The sequence below is a fragment of the Aulonocara sp. 'chitande type north' Nkhata Bay genome, linkage group LG13 (assembly GCF_057382095.1).
Source record: "Aulonocara sp. 'chitande type north' Nkhata Bay isolate Kocher_YH1m ecotype deep benthic linkage group LG13, A_spYH_male_GT1.1, whole genome shotgun sequence".
Taxonomy (NCBI): domain Eukaryota; kingdom Metazoa; phylum Chordata; class Actinopteri; order Cichliformes; family Cichlidae; genus Aulonocara; species Aulonocara sp. 'chitande type north' Nkhata Bay.
This window is the reverse complement of record NC_141356.1, coordinates 9,447,564-9,461,850: the sequence shown is the minus strand read 5'-3', so window position 1 is coordinate 9,461,850 and position 14,287 is coordinate 9,447,564. Positions and strand designations below refer to the sequence as shown.

The window sequence follows — 14,287 nt, the reverse complement described above, 5'->3', positions numbered from 1 at the left end:
AAATATGCAAAAAAAGAAGAAATCAGGAAGAGAGCACATACTTTTTCACAGCACCGAACATGCTGTGGTTCCAAAATCAGCAAGTCAGTATCCCCCAATGTCTTTCTGTTTTTCTACAGCTAAAAGGCGCCACCTCGTGGTCACTTTGTGGGATTTCCATTTGTGGTTTCTAAATGCCTACCCCACAGATTCATATGGCTTCAAAATTAATCTGCATACACCATATTTAAATAACATAGTGCACTTGTATTTCCTTAACACAGATTTAGATTGTTATATATGGGCTGCAGAGAATGTTATTCATAACAGCACATTGTTTGTAGGAAATAAAATGGATCTCTCTGCGTTTGAATGATGAGACACAATGGACCCTTGTTGGGATATTTACATCAGAGCTGGTGATGCCATTAGGTCTGACTCGTTACTGTCTGAGCGAGTCTGCTTTCTCTTACCAAGTTGCCTAGGAACCAGCAGGCTGGTGTTTGATGTGTCTATAACAGGACGCTGTGGCCTGATAATCAGACTGAAGTGCTATTTCATTATCACTCCAATACTGTTACAGATGAAACCAGAGATGCAGGCAATATGAAGGGCTGCAGGCAGGCTGAAGTAATTCTGAGTGAACAAAGAAACCGATATATACCATGTACAAAGAGGTTTTATGCTATCTGTATAGACTGACAGTACACAGCCACAACAGTGAAACCACTGACTGGTCAGTTTACTGCAATGTTCTGCTGGGAAATGCCTTGAGTCCTGGCATTCATGTGGATGTTACTTTGACACTTACCACCCACCTAAACTTTGGAATGGACTAAGACATCCATCCACACCTCCCACTCCATGTCAGAGCAATGGTATCCCCCAACAGCAGAACAGTTCATCCCAGCACTCTGTACAAACTACACTGACCTGGCCTAATTAAGACATACCGTAATTAAGCCTCTTGTCGAATTATTCATCTTTGAAGTAAAAATCTATGCATTTATGTTCGCATTTACACAGGCCAAACACAAAATCACATATCTCTGATATTGGAGAGTACCAACCTGTGGTTTCACAGCCAAGGCGGAGGTACTGTAGCTGACGGCATCCTGTTTGGTGTCTGGCTGGCACTGTCCCCGTGTGCTAAAAGATTAATGGATCACAGTGACCTCCATCCTTGACATTCTTCGTGTTCACATGCCCTGGTCTTGTGAAACCAAAACCTTGCTGCTAGGATATTTACCATAACAAACAAACGTCCCTTAGATTTCTGTGCACATTGGATAAATAACCGATTGGGTCATAAACTGAATTATGTGACTTGCGGTTGGAATTACAGGGAAATGTTACATTTGATTTCATTTTCATTTTTAAAACACAAAAAGTGTTTTATTTGTGACCAGGTGGACTATTCAATGTATGAAAACTATATGAGGTCTTCTGAAACTCAGGATGTAGTTTAAAATGTGGCAGAAAATAATCCTGATGATGTCATGAAAGCCATGGGACTTACTTTTTTAAATGAAAAAGCTACATCGCAAGATGTATCTGTGAAGTTCTAAAAATGTGGGTGTTTTCCAGGCAGGAAAGGTCAAATGAAGAACCGATCTGCTTCATCAAAGCTGTAGCATTCAGTATTTTTGGATCATGACTCATAACAGGAACTAAAAGTCAGGAAACGATCGCCTCTGTAGGATTAGTTCAAACATTTGTTGACCATTTAAAAGTTTGTCTTTCGCCAAGGTTGGCTGTTTCTTTATGATAATTTAACTGTATAAACAGTGTCTTTATACCATAAAGTCAACCTATCATACTTTTTTCTTATTTTGTGTCATCAACATACTCTTACAGTGCCCAGTCTACAATAATGACATCAGTGTCTTCTCAGAGAGTCAAAACCTCAGGTTTCAACTGCTCAGACAGACTTTTCTGCTCTGGGATCTAGATCATGTTCAGTATTACACAGGATGTCCCCCTTTGATCAAGAAAGAATGTACATAGAAATAGAAAGACACATTATACATAGTTGAGGAAAAGTATGCATGAGAATGATTTCAGATTCATAAATAGATCATTTTGAAATGTTCTGGTAACATCAGAAAATGTAGCTCCATGTTTATTTATTTCTGTATTTGTTGGAGCTCATTCCAGTTACAGGCAGTAAGGTTTCTAAATCCAGTTTTTTGAAGTTCAGTGTGGATAAGAGGCAAAGCTAATGTTAGAAAGTCCTGTGACCTGACGCATTAAAGTGATGTCCTGAAAGAGGCAAACACCTCTGACTGTGAGCACAGCACCGGCGGTTCAAACCGAAAAAAAAAAATCATTACTTTATTGACCTCATTCAATTCTTGTGTCCTTTTTGTAAATTCAATTTTTGCCCTGTTTTACGATTGGCTTGTCAGTCATCTGTAAGGACCTTTGGACTGCAATAATCTATTAAATATACAAATTCATTCTGATTAACTGTAATTTGAAATGAGATAACCTCGAAAGTCTGAGGCTCTGTCTTGTAAAGAGGACAAGTGCCAGACGCTAAATAAAAATAACATTTTCCTCCTTTTTGTATGCAAATGTATCTCATTAAGAATAATTAATTCATTAATTACCGTATAATAAGTCTTTAAACTTCATAAAAATTTTAAACCGTAATGTTGATCTGGGATTTACACGTTCTCGTTCAAAACATGAGGTTATTACAGTAAGTAAAACTAGATGCGAATAAAATAAATAAATAAATCGAGTAAAAAGCTTCAGTTTTAATATTTGTTAATTTGGTTAAATTTATTCTCAGAACTTACCTGATGAGGCTTTGGCGGACATGTTCATTACATTGTTTCAGTATAATACCTTTCCAGATTTTCCTGAATCTTAACCCTGACACATTCTCTCCATACATTAACAGGAATTCAATAAAGGAAACAACTAATACTGAAACTAATAAACCGAAGTAAAAATATTTTTTACGTACTAAAAACTAAACTGAAACTAAAAAATTCTAAAACGTCAAAAACTAGTTACTTTCCACCCTGGAAAGGAACTGAAACTAAACTGAGTAAAAAATAAATACATTTCAAAAAGTCAAAATGAAAGAAAAATAAAAACTGATTAAGGATCCTGACTTTTGTCATTAAACTGTGTGAACCGGAAGGGCAGCTCCCCCTGCGTGATTAATTATACTCTTTATTTCACTCATCTTGATGAACTGAAGGTAAACACATGTAAACTCTCCCGGGATCTGCGCTGCGGTGGGAAACCCCTCCGCGGGGTTAAAGGTACGGCGACTTGCGTCAGCTGATGCGTCGCGTAAACGAGTGAGCAGAACGGAGCGGATGGGGGCGCTGGAGGAGGCTGGTCCTCTCTCGGAGCTCCTGCTTGCAACTCTGAGCGGCTTCCTGCTCTCTCTCCTGACAAACGGCTCATTCTCATCGCTGATCACGTGCTTCGCTCTCCGGATCGGCTGCAGGAAGTTGGACTTGCTGCGTTTTTTCCCTCCTCGCTCGTCTTGACAGCCTTGTTTTCTCCTCCCCCTTTCTCCTGTTTTCCCTCTGGCTTCCATCTCTCTCTTCAGCCGGCCGTGAGAGAGAGACAAGAGCCGACAAGCTGGCTCCGTGAAGCCGCAGGAGCTGGCGGTGATCACCCCCCCTCCTTCTCACCCCGGACACAGAGAGCAGGTCATGGAGGCTCTGGCGGAGGAGAAGGGGCTCTGGGCGTCGGACGACTCGCAGCCCCTGCCTACTTTGAGCCCGGCCGTGCCACCCTACGTCACTTTGGGCCTGACGGTGGTCTACACCGTCTTTTACTCTCTCCTCTTCATCTTCATCTACATCCAGCTCTGGCTGGTCCTGCGGTACCGACACAAGCGCTTCAGCTACCAGACCGTGTTCCTGTTTCTGTGCCTGCTGTGGTCGGCGCTGCGCACCGTGCTTTTCTCCTTCTACTTCAAGAACTTTGTCACGGCCAACACTCTGGGACCCTTTCCCTTCTGGCTGCTCTATTGCTTCCCCGTTTGCCTGCAGTTCTTCACGCTCTGCCTCATGAACCTGTACTTTGCGCAGGTGAGTTGCTCAGATGTTATTTTTCTTTTTCGTGTGCCAGCACAGTGTTTGATTAATGAGGGAAGTCTATGTCTGGGCTAAAAAAAATTGTGTCACACCCCAGCTGGTTTATAAACCAGTTAGTCCAACATCCAACTTGCAGTGTGATAATGAACTAGCAAACAAACTAAATGTGGGGCAAAGAGTAGATTTGAGTGGGATAATGTGGAAATGCTGAGAGCTGCTTTAAAACACTGATGTATGTGATTGTTCTGTGTATTCTACTGTCATGGATGGGAGGACGGGGAGAAAGGTGGACCACCTGTTCACTCTAGGTATAGCCTCCAGCCAGTCAAGGCAGATCGCTGCCCCTCTGTGAGCCTGATTCTGTTGGAGGTTTCTTCCTGTTAAAAGGGAGTTCTTCATTCCCACTGTCACCAGGTGCTTGCTCACAGAAGGTCATCTGATTGTTGGGGTTGTCATAGTACTATTGTTGGGACTTTACCTTCCACTCTAAAGCACCTTGAGGAGACTGTTGTTGTGATTTGGTGCTATATAAATAAAATTCATTTGCATTGAACAAGTTGGCCAGTTTAAACACATTTTGATAAAATGGTAAATGACCTGTATTTATATAGCGCTTTACTAGTCCCTAAGGACCCCAAAGCGCTTTACACATCCAGTCATCCACCCATCACACACAGGTGATGGCAAGCTACATTGTAGCCTCAGCCACCCTGGGGCGCACTGACAGAGGCGAGGCTGCTGGACACTGGCGCCACCGGTCCCTCTGACCACCCCTTTCAACGGGTGAAATGTCTTGCCCAAGGACACAACGACCGAGACTGTCCAAGCTGGGCCTCGAACCGGCAACCTTCCGATTACAAGGCGAACTCCCAACTCTTGAGCCACAATTGCCCCCTATGGACCTAATATAGGTCCATAAACCTCATGTCATAATTTTCTTATGCCCACCCACTATGGCTGGATGGATGGCTCTATTTATTTTTTAATTTTTCAGGATTTTGAATTTTAGAGAGGCATTGTCAGGATACAGGCTTGACATGCCACTGTAACGGTGATTCATATAGGAAGTAAGTCGTCCACTGAATATTACCTGTTGCTCTCAGTGCAACAGACTCCCATTCACATCAGGTGCAAAAGTGGGATGCAGTGAATCATTCCTTCAACTGCTTACATAATCCAGATACAAAATAATAGCTCCTCTGGCCTCTGCCTGAAGCCTATTTTTAGCGTAAATCCTATTGCGCTTGATGTGAGTCACAGTTGCGAACGAGAAGCGAGGCTCAAAGCTTCTGAGGCCCTGCGCTGTGTGACCATTGCATATCCGAAGTTCAGCTCTAAATAGTTTTACAGCCTGGAGGTTCCTGTTTAATCAGAGTGTCTTGTGCGTTTCGGAGAGCAAGAACAGAGAAGTGAAAGCAGTCTGACACAAGGCCATTGCTCATTTGAATGAAACTGTTTGTTTCCTTTTCACAGGTTATTTTTAAGGCAAAGTCCAAATATGCACCGGAGCTTTTGAAGTACAGGTAAGACCAGCTGGTGGACTTAAATAAAATAAAGAGTCTTATTCTTTTTAATAGTAATTTTTGGGGTTAATAAATCTTTGCCTGTTTTTGTTTCCTCACCACCAGGCTGCCACTGTATCTCACCTTCCTGTTCATCAGCCTGGTGTTTTTAGTTGTCAATCTGGTGTGCGCCCTGCTGGTGAGGATGTCCTCTGCAGAAGCCCACACCATCGTGCTGGTGAGGGTCGCGATCAACGACACGCTCTTCGTCCTGTGCGCCATCTCGCTGGCCTTGTGTCTTTACAAGATCGCCAAGATGTCGCTGGCCAACATTTACCTGGAGTCCAAGGTGAGATGTCCTGCAACTCAAAGTCAGGCAGGATTGGTGCGGTGTAGACTTCCTGAACACTGCCACTTACGACTGATTTAACAGCCGGTGCGTCACTAGCATCAAAAGGTATTGTGCACCCTTGTATGAAGAGTCACTTCTGCACATAATTTGTGCTTGCCACGTAGAGATAGTTCCCTAGCAACTGGGCGTCGTTCTTGTGCGTGACAAATTGTGCTGCGGTGCATACGAAAGCTTAAGGTTCGATACGGTGTGGACATGCTTCTTGTGTCCCAATCACACCTTAATTAAAGATACAGAAATTTCTCCCGTGCATGAAGGTCGTCTGTTTTCCAAGTTTTGAGCATGCTGATGCAAAAAACCCAGCAGCACAGTTTCATGAAACTTAGTGGAGTGGTGAGGCGTGGAAAGGGGAAGCACATAATATTTTTAGTGACGATCTAGAGCACTTTCTTTAAGCCATTTCTTGACGTCTCACCAGTTTGTCTTATTTTCAGCCTAACATGAATTCACGAGTCATTCTATTTTGTTTTGTTTTTTTTAAACTGAAGGGGACATCAGTGTGCCAGGTGACGATTATAGGAGCCATCGTCATCCTTCTGTACGCATCCAGGGCCTGCTACAATCTGGTGGTGTTGGCACTCTCAAACAAGAGTATTAACTCCTTTGACTATGACTGGTACAACGTTTCAGACCAGGTGAATCACTGGGGGAGGGGGTCACGATGGTTCATGTTAAGTTTGAGTGCATTTGTCCGAAAATGTCATTTGGTTTCCTGTCTAACTGGATAAACTGGATAAGAGGAATGATTGCTCTCTATAGTAAATCGATACCTCACAAAGAGACTGTAAGAAGTGTGGAAACAAGGGGAAGCAGCTATGCTAGCTCAGACCGGCCCATCTAAAGCTTACTTTTTTGTTTCTTTGCTCTGCTGCAAATATGTAACAAAAAGTGGGTTTTAGTGCAAGTTCTAGAGAAATCAGTCTGTTTTCCAGCTCCTTTAAATATTTTATCTCTTATCTCTTAAAAGCCAATTAGCTGTGTTTTGACTGTTCAGACTAGCTGGTCAGAATTTAGCAAGACTTGCATGTGTCCCCTTTTTGCTCTCATGTTATTCTAAAATGCATGCGTCAATTTTTTTTTCTTTCAGGCAGACCTACAGTCGACTCTGGGCGACACCGGCTACATCGTCTTCGGAGTGATCTTGTTCGTGTGGGAGCTGCTCCCCACATCTCTTGTCGTTTTCTTCTTCAGAGTTCGACAGCCTAAACTGGACAGGGTGAGCCAGCAGTTACCTTAAACCAGTCAGGAACCCTCCTTGAGATCACAGGTTTATAAGGAGGACAGTTACCTTTGAGTGTTTGCGCTGATGCCTTCTGTTTGTCTTGTACCGCAGAGCGGCACTGGGCTTCCTGGTCACATCTTCTCCTCTAGGGCCTATTTCTTTGACAACCCGCGGCGTTACGACAGTGACGATGACCTAGCGTGGAGCATAATGCCCCAAAACATCCAAGCCAGGTAAGCGTGCCACAACCTGTTCCCTGGAAACTGCTGCACAGGAAAAAAATGTTCATGAGATGCTTCAAGTGTTTTGATTTTTGACTTTCTAGTCTCGCCGCCGACAGTTATGAGTGGGGGAGCCAAAGCGGCGGCATCGGCGCCTACATCGGCGATGACAGTTGCAACTTCACTCCTCCAGAGGAGCTCAGCCACTACTGACAGAAGGCCATGATGACTTCCTCGGACCTGTGGCTTTGTTTTTGTTTTTTTAAATTGTAAAGTTTTGCACACTGACTGACCGACCAAGGCACACTGGGATCAAAGTGCCCTTCAGACTACAAACATCCAATTTTCTATTTTGTCTAAAGAACTAATAGACTTTTGTTGCCAGTATGTATACAGACCCAGTAAAGGGACGTGATTTTGCACACACTTTGTACAAAGCCTGATCTGCTTGTAAAGGTTTATATTGAATATTACTTAATATATATCCTGATCTCTGTAATATGTCCTGTATTTCTGTTTTATGTAACATCTATGAACAAGTTTCATTTTTTCCATACAGATTTGTTTCTATAGAGAAGATATTCATTTAGTTCATATTAAAAAAACAAAAAAGAAAAATAATGTACAAATGAAGTTTAGTTTTAATATCACACCAGAATAGTTTCTATGTGGATCACGTACAGCTTTGGCAGCTACAGATTCTCATCTTTTTGTACAAAAAATGTGCAGAGACTGTGTGGAGACTTCTGTAGCACCTGGAGTCATCTATGACATTAACACATGAGGAGTATGTCTTTTCCTTTTAGGAATCTAGTAATTCTCAGTACATAAATGTCAGTGCCTTAAGCTAGATAAGCACAAGAAACTAACGGTAAAGATACTTAACTTCAACAGTCTTGCTAGAAAGCAGAAAGAGATGGCTTTCCTCTCCAGCTTCTATTAATGAAACACTCAAAGGAGAACTCACAAGGGTTTGTGGTCACTTAGGAACAGAAAATCAAAAAAACAAGATTAGGTACTGATGACTAAACTCTCTTTAGGGAGTGATCCATTTTCTTTGAACACCTGACAACGAGGACTTGTCCTCTCTGCTATTGGAAGCGTGGAGGGTCATCTTCAAAGATCTGAAGCCTTCTCCAAAGACTAAAGAGTGAATAGAAACTGTGTCTGGCAGGTGATTTAAAAGAACCTCAACATTGTGTCAAATTGTCCTACAGTAAATGAGATTTCAGCGCAGCATCTGCAGATGACTAGAAAAAACTGGATAGCTGAGATAACCACATTGATGAAAACCAAATAGAGCTTGCTAGAAGAATAACCTCATTTCCCCCATGACAAGATGATGGCGCAGATGTTACAGTTTGTGGTTGCTTCACTGCCTCTGAAATTTGGCAGCGTGCAGTTGTGGGTTTCACAATGGAAAAAAAGCCAGTTACTACTATTCAAATCTAATCTATCTGTACTTAATGCGATGGAGCATTTTAATTTCTGTCCTTTTAAACTGCAACTCCAATATCACAAATTTTAGCTGTGTCACCTTTACTCATGGCAAATCTTCAAACCCTACATAACACAAATAGGTTTAGGTGAACCCATGACGACTGTTACATAATGATCATGCTCCGTGACTAATAACAGCTTCTGCAGCCCTGACACATTTTCCCATTGAGCTGTGATGAAAAGGAGAGCACTTCTGAGCACAGACACGTCAGCTCTTCTCTAGAACGTAACTGCGTAAAATAACTAAAAACCAAAAAGAGCACAAAGACAGCATATCAATTGTTGAAACTGAGAAATTTTTATTTTTTATTTCCAAAAATAGATGCTCATTTCAATTTGAAGCCAGCAACGCATCTACGGACAAAAAACTTCCAAACAAACAAACAAACAAAAAAAGATGCAGTACAGCAAGTTTCCTGCAGGGAGCAGCACAGATCTTTGTACTGTATATGGTGCAACCAGGACTGCACATAAAAACAGAGTCCTTTTCAAGGATACTGTCTAAGCATGTGTCTTGCAAACTTGATGTTGAGTCCGATAATTCATGTTAAGCCTGAATAATGTGAGGAAAAACTGCATAAGACTGTTTGACATCGGAAGATGACGATTTGCAATAAAACCAAATCTGAAAAGTGCTTTTAGCAACACAGTTCATGCCTTTTAAAAAAAAAGTTTTTTTGGGGGGGGGGGGGGCTTGCACCTTGCTTAGAGAGTTCAAATACTGCTTAGTCCAGACATACTGGATTAAAACAAATTAGACACGCTTTAAAAATATTTGCTCATGCAGCGTGTGGAAGGTTGGTATGCGTAAATAAACTGACTCAGAAATCACGTTTCAGGTAGCCTTAAGATGCATTTCTGCGCATATTCACATTGCAACGCTGAAAATACAAATGATCAGTCAGCGCGAGTTCATGTATCCTCCATTAGCATCTACTGCGCTGCAGAAGAACTTAAACTAAGACGTTCTGACGGGAATCTGAATTTTAGATCATTTCTGAAATGACTGCAAACATAAGCACATACAGTAGCTTATTATAACAGCTGATTCATTGTGAAAAGCATAACACATGACAAATTTGCAGAACACTGTACCTTTAAAAAATAAACAGCAAAAAAAAGAAAAAAAAAGATGAAGACTTGCTCTGAGCTTAATACCTGTTCAAAGCAAATGGCTGAAAATGTCAGTTGTAACATAAGCTTCCTTCACCAGAGGTGAAAGAAAATAGAGCAAAAACAACATACTATCCCTTTCAGTACAATGTTATGACATTCAAGTTCCGCTGGGTCGCAGAGGTTGGCTGAAAATGAACAGAAATCACCAGATTTTTGTCTGTTTTTTCTCTCTCCATAAGCACAGATCTTCCACCCACTCATACTAAAGTCTGCTGTATGGCAGTTAAAACACACACTCGCACGCTCACTATAGGCCACATTCTTAGGACAGAGCACTTAATGGCTGTTTGCAGGGGAACTGTGCATCCCACTAGCTGGGATCTGACGATTTGTTGAGATCAACTTTTACTCCTTTATCCCCCGCACCTGCACGCAAGGGAAACAAACACACAAGAGATGACGTAAGACATCACAAAGGGGTTGATACCCAGAAGCAAAGACTGTGAAGTTGATACGCTAAATCCTACCTGTTAAGTACTTTTCTTTAGCTCTGGCTCGCTCGTCTGCGTCAAAATACCACACAGTGATGGCATACCTGTGAAGATGGAACGGGAGCAGTGAGCCTCCCGTAAAAGAGAACGAGACTGTCTGAGCATGTGCAGCGGACACACTTAGACACTGACCTTGTGGCGTAAGCGGGCTGAACCTCGTGAGGGTTCCGTCTGTCCGACCAGAACAAAAGCAGACGGTCAAATTTTGGCTCTATGTCGGCAAACTGGGCCTTTCCCTCTGGGAAGATTCGAAGAAGGCCTCCATGTTCCTGGAAGAGCAGAACACGAATAAACAACCCCATTATGTATACAAATCAGGACAAAGCAATAGCAGGAAGGTAAAGCGAGACCGTAGGAAGCAAACATATGTGAAGCTTCTGCAGTGATCACATCTCTGGACTTAATCTTCATCGCTGACAGGTAACTATTCAGAGACAGGAGGCCCCCACAATAAACACATGTACTACTCATAAAACAGACACTTAAAAGCTTCTTAAGTTATCAACGTGGAACGATAGTGTCGAAGGAAAAGGGCTGTCCAACTCCAAGGGCAAGGAGGAAAGCTCAGGATAGGAAGCAGCAGCGGGGGACGGCTTTCCTGTGGAGGGATAGGAAGAATAACCCACAGGAAAACTGCTGTGGCTGGATAAAGGAGCTGGGGAGTGAAAAAGCAGATTGCTGCAAGCGTGCCGCTTAAACTCTCACACAGCTGATATGATAGCCCTCTCTTCACACGCAAACTGGCACAGTATAAAGGCTCACACCCTAATGTAATGCTATTCCCATGTACAGTGAATGAGGGGGAATGCCAATGGTGTGACCAAACTAAATAAAGCACAATAGCGACAAAGAAGATGAGAGAAATGGTTTTCCCCTGCAATTTGAGTCAACGAGCTCAGGGACCACTCATTTTAACAGCAGTTTAACTCCATGTATGTGATTTTAATTTAATTCTATCTATACAGCGCCAAACCACAGCAACAGTTGCTTCAACGCACTTTATATTCTAAGGTAAAGACCCTACAAAAATGGAGAGAAAACCACAACAATCCGTCAACGTCCATGACACCCTAATTGGCGAAAGTGGGAAGGAAAATCTCCAGTTTAACAGGAAGTACTTTCAGAACCAGGCTCAGGGAGGGGCAGCCACCTGGCCTGACCATTATTATGCAGGCCTGCAGATGAGGTTGTATGGATTAACCCAACCAGGATTACCCTTTGCCTAAAGGGCACGACCTCCTGACCCACATGGAGCTGAACTGAACATGCTGAATGCAGCAAATGCTAGCATGGCTATAGACTCTTAGGCTATCCTCAAATACAGAATCAGGGTTGGAGTCCATCCTGTAGTTCAGCCAGTCAGTAAAGTCATGTAAGTAGAAAAAAAGCCCAAGACATGATTGGAATTAATATTCAATAGTTAGCTGTGCTCTGGATCACCAGTGCAACTCTTTATTATTGATTACAGCTAATTACATCAACAGATTGCCACAAACTATTGTCCTTATGCTCAATAGTTCAGATCTGGCGTTTGGAATTATTTTGGTTTTCATGTGACGTATGACCCTGAAGGTAAGCGCGTCATGGACTAAAGTAAAACAGTATGTTGGATGTGCCAGGCAATGCTCAATTACATGGGTGGGAACTAGTATGTTAACGCAGTTAGCTCATTAATGTGTTGGCCGTCTAGCCCCACGCACGGAGATTTGCCGTGTTGTGGCGTTAACGTCATTTCAACGAGATTAACGTTGACAGCACTAGTGGGAACACAACGAATATGACTACACGGTTACACCGACATCATCCTAGTGCAAAGTAGAGATGGACCGATCCGATATTACGTATCGGTATCGGTCCGATACTGACCTAAATTACTGGATCGGATATCGGAGAAAAATAAAAAATGTAATCCGATCCATTAAATATCACGAAAGCACCTCACAAAACTTGCAACACGCCGTAACTCACCTCAGAAAGTTAGCACGTCGGAGCAGTAGGCATCACGTGATAGAGCGGCTGTGGCACGCGGGACCTGTCGGTGGTCTGGATAGCATTTGGAGCTTCGCTAGCAACCCGGCATTTCATCTCCGACAAAGTTATCCCCGAGAGAAGTAAAACAAGTGTGTAAGTCCATCTCTGAATGTTTGTAAAGCATTCCTGCGTTAAGCTTAACAAGCGATATATGGAGCGACTGCCTCTTCTTGCTGCTACTTCAATCATGAAACTGCTTAATGATCAGCTGATCGGCTTTTCTGTCGCGAGTCCATCTCTCTGGTTTGTTTTTGGCCCACTTTGCACCAGAAAGAGGAAACCAGCGGCTAAACAACAGCAGCACGTTTAAGCTTGATCAGCTGTTGTTAGAATTTATTTATTATTACTTTCTACTCGAGGATCTTTTTCTACGTAGCTGACGGCTGGTAACTGTGCAGGGGCGGATCTAGCAAAGTTTAGCCAGGGGGGCCGATAGGGCATTAACAGGGAAAAGGGGGCACAAAGACATACTTTTCTTTCTTATTCTCATTTAAAATGTCTAGCTTTTAATAAATAATTATCCGAATCTTACACCGAAAGTTTTAATTTGATGTAAAATGAATAGAAGTCAATTACTGTATATAGTAACTATTAAGTCTAATATATATACCCTAGTAAGCTATAGTACTTTTTCCTTTGGGAAGGTACCATCTGTGCAGTCTGCAATTTTGTTGAAGAAAGATGTTGAATCTATTTAATATTTCTTGAAAAATAATTGATTTCTGTGCATTTTTTTTTTCACACTGCATCAAATTAAGGTTGATTACGTTGATTAAGCATCATGAGGTGGAGCGTGAGGGGTGGTTCCCTATTTTTTATTTATTTATTTTTGTTGTTGCTGGGAGTTGGAACCCTATTAGTTAGGTTGCTTAATATTTACGCTAAGTACTCTTTAAAATACCAGAATAGGGAGGATGGTGTAGGTTTAAGTTTATTAGATTGATCAGTATTGCTGAACTATATATTTTTTTTGCATATAGGTATAACAGAATAGCTTTAGTGTAGTTGTTGTTTTAAACTTGAGTATGAACTTATACAAAATGCAGCAAGATATTTTTAAAAAAACAGTTTTATTGATTAAAACACACTATATCGGATTCATATCGGTATCGGCAGATATCCAAATTTATGATATCGGTATCGGACATAAAAAAGTGGTATCGTGCCATCTCTAGTGCAAAGACAAGTGGAAGCAGACAAAAACAACAAGCATGCATGCTACAAACTTTACCCGAGTCATTTAGACAGCCGTTAGCACATGATTCTCCTTATGGGGACCTGATATGTTTAATATTGTGGCGAGCTCAGACAAGGTGGAGACGGAGGTGTCGTTTGGTCTTGCTTCCCGTGAGCTAGCCAAGGAGCACAGCCGTTTATTGACATCTGCAGAAAAACACTGCCGCTAGCTAACTGCTCAGCGCGACAACCGCACAGCAACAACAACAACAACACACAGAGCGCCCTCTGACCCCGGAAGGACACACCGTCGCAGCGAGAGGGCGTCACCCGTCACTATGGCAACATAAACAAAACATAACTGTACAAACAGAACCCCGAACAGCCCTGACCCGCTACATAGTCCCCACCTAAGGGGTCAGTCGTCCCCGACGACCCCATTACCCCACACAAAGTCCTGCAAATGTCCGGGTGCCTTCTTTTGGCGCACCGGTCGGTCACGACCGGCGG

At 42.4% G+C, this 14,287-nt stretch overlaps 2 protein-coding genes across 3 annotated transcripts in view; one reads left to right on the top strand and one right to left on the bottom strand.

The window, feature by feature from the left end:
• Window positions 1-3,306: 3,306 nt before the first annotated feature.
• Window positions 3,307-9,514, top strand: gpr137ba (G protein-coupled receptor 137Ba). Its single transcript, XM_086258605.1, has 7 exons — window positions 3,307-4,040; window positions 5,520-5,569; window positions 5,675-5,897; window positions 6,449-6,595; window positions 7,048-7,176; window positions 7,294-7,415; window positions 7,508-9,514. Exons 1-7 carry the CDS (start codon window positions 3,660-3,662, stop codon window positions 7,614-7,616), a joined length of 1,161 nt encoding a protein of 386 aa, XP_086114731.1. The 5' UTR covers window positions 3,307-3,659; the 3' UTR covers window positions 7,617-9,514.
• egln1a (egl-9 family hypoxia-inducible factor 1a) overlaps window positions 9,179-14,287 on the bottom strand; it is a 37,057-nt gene continuing 31,948 nt past the window's right edge. For both annotated transcript variants that reach the window (XM_086258604.1, XM_086258603.1), the window contains 3 exons: window positions 10,703-10,839; window positions 10,547-10,614; window positions 9,179-10,445 (listed from right to left, as the gene is read on the bottom strand). In XM_086258604.1, the coding sequence (XP_086114730.1) occupies window positions 10,390-10,445; window positions 10,547-10,614; window positions 10,703-10,839 (261 nt within the window). In that variant the 3' untranslated portion in view covers window positions 9,179-10,389. The remainder of the gene's footprint in view (window positions 10,446-10,546; window positions 10,615-10,702; window positions 10,840-14,287) is intronic.

Bases quoted from the DNA above. Each gene is read 5' to 3' on its own strand.
- gpr137ba (XM_086258605.1), top strand. From the start codon at position 3,660: ATGGAGGCTCTGGCGGAGGAGAAGGGGCTCTGGGCGTCGGACGACTCG. The intron at 5,898-6,448 runs GTGAGATGTCCT...TTTAAACTGAAG, and splicing joins ACATTTACCTGGAGTCCAAG to GGGACATCAGTGTGCCAGGT. The intron at 7,416-7,507 runs GTAAGCGTGCCA...TTGACTTTCTAG, and splicing joins CCCCAAAACATCCAAGCCAG to TCTCGCCGCCGACAGTTATG.